The sequence below is a fragment of the Vigna unguiculata genome, chromosome 7 (genome assembly GCF_004118075.2).
Source record: "Vigna unguiculata cultivar IT97K-499-35 chromosome 7, ASM411807v1, whole genome shotgun sequence".
Classification (NCBI taxonomy): domain Eukaryota; kingdom Viridiplantae; phylum Streptophyta; class Magnoliopsida; order Fabales; family Fabaceae; genus Vigna; species Vigna unguiculata.
In genome coordinates this window covers 38,275,216-38,279,124 of record NC_040285.1, presented here as the reverse complement: position 1 = coordinate 38,279,124, position 3,909 = coordinate 38,275,216, and the positions used below count along the sequence as shown (strand labels likewise).

At 31.2% G+C, this 3,909-nt stretch overlaps 1 protein-coding gene across 1 annotated transcript; it reads right to left on the bottom strand.

The window, feature by feature from the left end:
- Positions 1-643: 643 nt before the first annotated feature.
- Positions 644-3,156, bottom strand: LOC114192057 (LEAF RUST 10 DISEASE-RESISTANCE LOCUS RECEPTOR-LIKE PROTEIN KINASE-like 2.5). Its single transcript, XM_028081613.1, has 3 exons — positions 2,343-3,156; positions 2,174-2,206; positions 644-1,898 (listed from the first exon to the last, which is right to left on the bottom strand). The coding sequence occupies exons 1-3, from the start codon at positions 3,076-3,078 to the stop codon at positions 793-795; spliced, it is 1,875 nt and encodes a 624-aa protein (XP_027937414.1). The 5' UTR covers positions 3,079-3,156; the 3' UTR covers positions 644-792.
- Positions 3,157-3,909: the final 753 nt, after the last annotated feature.

The following is a 3,909-nucleotide window of genomic DNA, read 5'->3' as shown; positions in this document are numbered from 1 at the left end:
ATATATATATATATATATATATATATATATATATATTTTTCATTTCACAAAGTTTTGCAAACATATAGTCTATAGATCAACTAGTTTACGATCTTTCATGAATTCAAACACATAATTAATCTTTATTTCCTTCTAAAACACTCTATATTGAGAATACCTTTACTACCAAATTCACTTGAAAGTTTAAATATAAGATTTTTTACTTAAATAGCTCTCAATATCTTAAAAAAATTGTAGTCCAACAAAAATTAACTTAACAATTCAGAGAAAGATATAACGTTAGAGTAAAAGTTAAATAAAATTTTACATCTTGTGTAGCACAATAAATCTTACTAAAAAATAATATAAAATCTCAAAATAAGATATTGTATTAAACATGTTCTTAAAATCAAACTTATATTGAAAAGACATACAAGACAAAAATCTACTGTATATATTTTGGTAAAATATTTTTATTAAAATCAATAAAAAAATGACATTTTCTTTATTTTATTGTTAAAAATTATAGGAATTTTTGTGGTTTAAGTTTAGCTTTAAGTTTTTCGTGCATCCTTCTTTTGTTTTTCATAAATGAACTTTATTATCAATGAAATTTCACGTTATATTATTATATTTTTACAATATTCTTTGACATTTAACCCTTTCAAACAAGCCACGCATCATTTAGCAAAAAAACAAGTAAAACCTGTGAAGTTAGCACGTTACAAGTAACTATTAAAAAAAAAATGACCAACTTATGACATCAAACTAAAAGTAAAAAAGAATAGTAACACGGAATACATCTTAGTATCCTTATAAACTTTCATATGACAACTTAGTCGGAGATATTGGAGGAGAAGACAAATATGGTTTAGGTGGAATTTGCAAAAAATCAAGTTTACTTTCTAACATTTCCACCACTTTACTTATGGTCGGTCGAGTTGATGGATGAGTTTGTATGCACCACAAGCCCACTATTGTCATCTTTCTCACCATTTCGTCCTCACTTTCATTTCTCACATTTTCTAAACCAAGCTCTGTATTTGATTCAAGACGATTATAAATCCAATGGGGAAAGTATATTTCACTCGACCGGTCTACTTTTGTCTTAATATTCTTTCTTTTTCCAACCATTTCTAAGACCATCATTCCATAACTGTAAACATCTGACTTGTGTGACACAGCACCAAAGTTTCTGGAAAAAACTTCTGGAGCAATATACCCTGCAGTTCCTCTGGCACCAAATAGGGATACCATACTTTCTTTTCTAGGACATACTTTTGCAAGTCCAAAATCTGCAATTTTTGGACAGAAATCCTCGTCTAGTAATATGTTGTGAGGTTTTATGTCAAAATGTACAATTCTAGTGTTACAGCCTCTATATAAGTACTCTAATCCACGAGCTATGCCAGCTGCAATATCATTCAATATTTTCCAATCCAGTTGATGAACATCCTTTGATGCAATTTTGTCTTCATAGATGAACTTGTCAAGAGATCCGTTAGGCATAAACTCGTATACTAGAGCGCGGTGAGTATTCTCAAAACAAAATCCTAAAAGTCTAATGATATTAACATGTGAAGTCCTGCTAATACTCACAACTTCATTGATGAATTCTTCTCCATTGCCTTTAGATACAGTTAAAACTTTCACTGCAACAACACATCCATCATGTAATTTCCCTTTGTATACGCTACCGAATCCCCCTTGCCCTAATTTGTTTCTGAAAGAGTTGGTCATTTTCTTAACCTCTAAATAACTGAACCTGGCTGTGGGAAGGGGTCCGTGTTCCTTCAAAATGTCTTCAATAACGCGATGAGTTGGATTTTCCCTCCAAAACAAAGGATAAAAGATCTTTGCTCTGAAGCAACAAATCAAAACCATCAGCACTACAACTACAGAAGCCACCACGGTCAAAGCTGGAAAATTTATTAAATATAAAAGGAAAACAATTAGTGTATATAAGAGTAATGTCCTGTGTGTATGAATAAAAGACACCAAACATGTTTACAGGCTATCCTTTATGTCGATCAACTTGACTAGATTTTGTCTTTTAGCAATAAAACCAATGTGACATACAAATCTGCCCAGTATTTAGACTCGACCAGAATAATTAATTCTGGATCCTGATCGATCGTATAATAAAATATAATAAAATGATAAAACTGAATTGGGTGTGTTTAAAGTGCTTTACCTGTTGCCACTTTCGACATCTTTCTGGTTTCCTCTGCATGAGGAAAAGAAGAAGAAAAAAAATCAAAAGGAATAATTTTATGCAAACCCCTTAATTCATGTCAAACATTTTGGTAACGCAGTCTATTCTAGTTATTTTTTGATGATTTGAAATTGCAGAAGAATTGTACCGTAACTGTTGGCACAAGAAAATTGCTCTCTGCTGTCAAGTTGACACTGCCCTTCTTTGCGATAGTGGCAATCTGAACATTGATCTGTTAATTCTACGTTAATGGTGACATCCCCAGTTACGAAAGTAAAAGGGTCATTGGCGTCAGGCAAGTCTTTAATTGGAAGCAGGACCTTTTTACACGCTGTAAAAGAACTCGGAGACGCATCATCATCTGTAGTGAAGTGGTTGTAGTAGAGATCGTAGCCAAGGCACCCATTATACTTGCTCATATTTATATTTCTGGCATTGAGGGTCTTGTCGCACAAGAGCAGAGTTGCGTTGTGTGGCAATCTAAAAGCAGCAAAGTGAGAAATAAGAGGAAAAGTATAACTGTTTACAAAAGCTTTACAACTCCGGTTCTGCAGAAGGTCATAGAAATGTTCATCTCTGAATTGAAAAGTTGCGAAACGGGTAGTAGGGCTACTAAGAAGCTGAGATATGGCTACAACCTGAACCCAATTTTCATTTGCTTGTAATTGGATAAATTTGGGCGTATGTGGATCCTGATCATCACAATTTCCTATGGACAAGAAACCACAGTCGTGGCGTCCAGTTATAGTAAAAGGGAAACTGATATTGCCAAGATATCCACAATGAAATGAAGGTGGACACCTTCCTTGGTCTCCGGCCGCCAAGAGAAGTGGCATAAACTTACAAAACAGAAGCAGTAATACAAATTCATGAACCGAACTCATGCTTCTTCAATCTCACACTGCCTTTATGAATGAGTTAAATGTGTTATAAATAATTGAAGATGAGAAGAGTGTCTTCAACCATTTAAAGCGTTCTCGGCGTTGGCGTGACCGTATAAATTGCATAATACCTCAGTTGACTTGAAGAATGACATTCGAGGACTTAAAGTCTGAGAAATAAGTATGTAAAAATTATTACAGTAGGGTAGCCATCGTGAAGACTTCTTTCTATCATATTAGTGTGAGTGTAAAAACATTTATTAAATTTGCAAAGCTGAATGCTACAATTTAAAATCATTTTAAAAAATTTATAAAAGAAAAATAAATATTTAAATTAAAAAATATTTTAAAGATATGTTTACTTCAATTTTCTAAATTCAAATGAAATCTCATTTTCTAAATTCAAATGAAATCTCATTTTCTATCCCAAAATTATAATATATCATTTAATCAAAATTATACAAAGAACAAATATTAAATTAATAATAATTGAGATTTAACTTATATCTTTCATCTTTTGAAGTTCAATATGTGTTGGGTGGTGATCAAAAAATTCATGGCAATTACATTAAATTATTATATTATAGAAAATAAAATTTATTTATACAATTATAGTGATGAAATTACACGTATGATAATGAGTTAGAAAATAAAAATTATTATATAAAAAATATCAAAACAGTATTTTACATGATAAAAATTAACAACAAATAAAAATCAAATGGAAACAATTTGTTATATCGTTGAATGAAATCGCTCAAAGAAAAAAAAATGTATAGTTAAGGGTATAACGAGATAAAAAATACCATATAAATCTAATAAAATTTTTAAAAT

Coding starts and splice junctions, on each gene's coding strand:
- LOC114192057 (XM_028081613.1), bottom strand. CDS start 3,078: ATGAGTTCGGTTCATGAATTTGTATTACTGCTTCTGTTTTGTAAGTTT. Junction 2,207..2,342: donor TTCTTGTGCCAACAGTTACG/GTACAATTCTTC, acceptor TTCCTCATGCAG/AGGAAACCAGAAAGATGTCG. Junction 1,899..2,173: donor GATGTCGAAAGTGGCAACAG/GTAAAGCACTTT, acceptor TAAATTTTCCAG/CTTTGACCGTGGTGGCTTCT.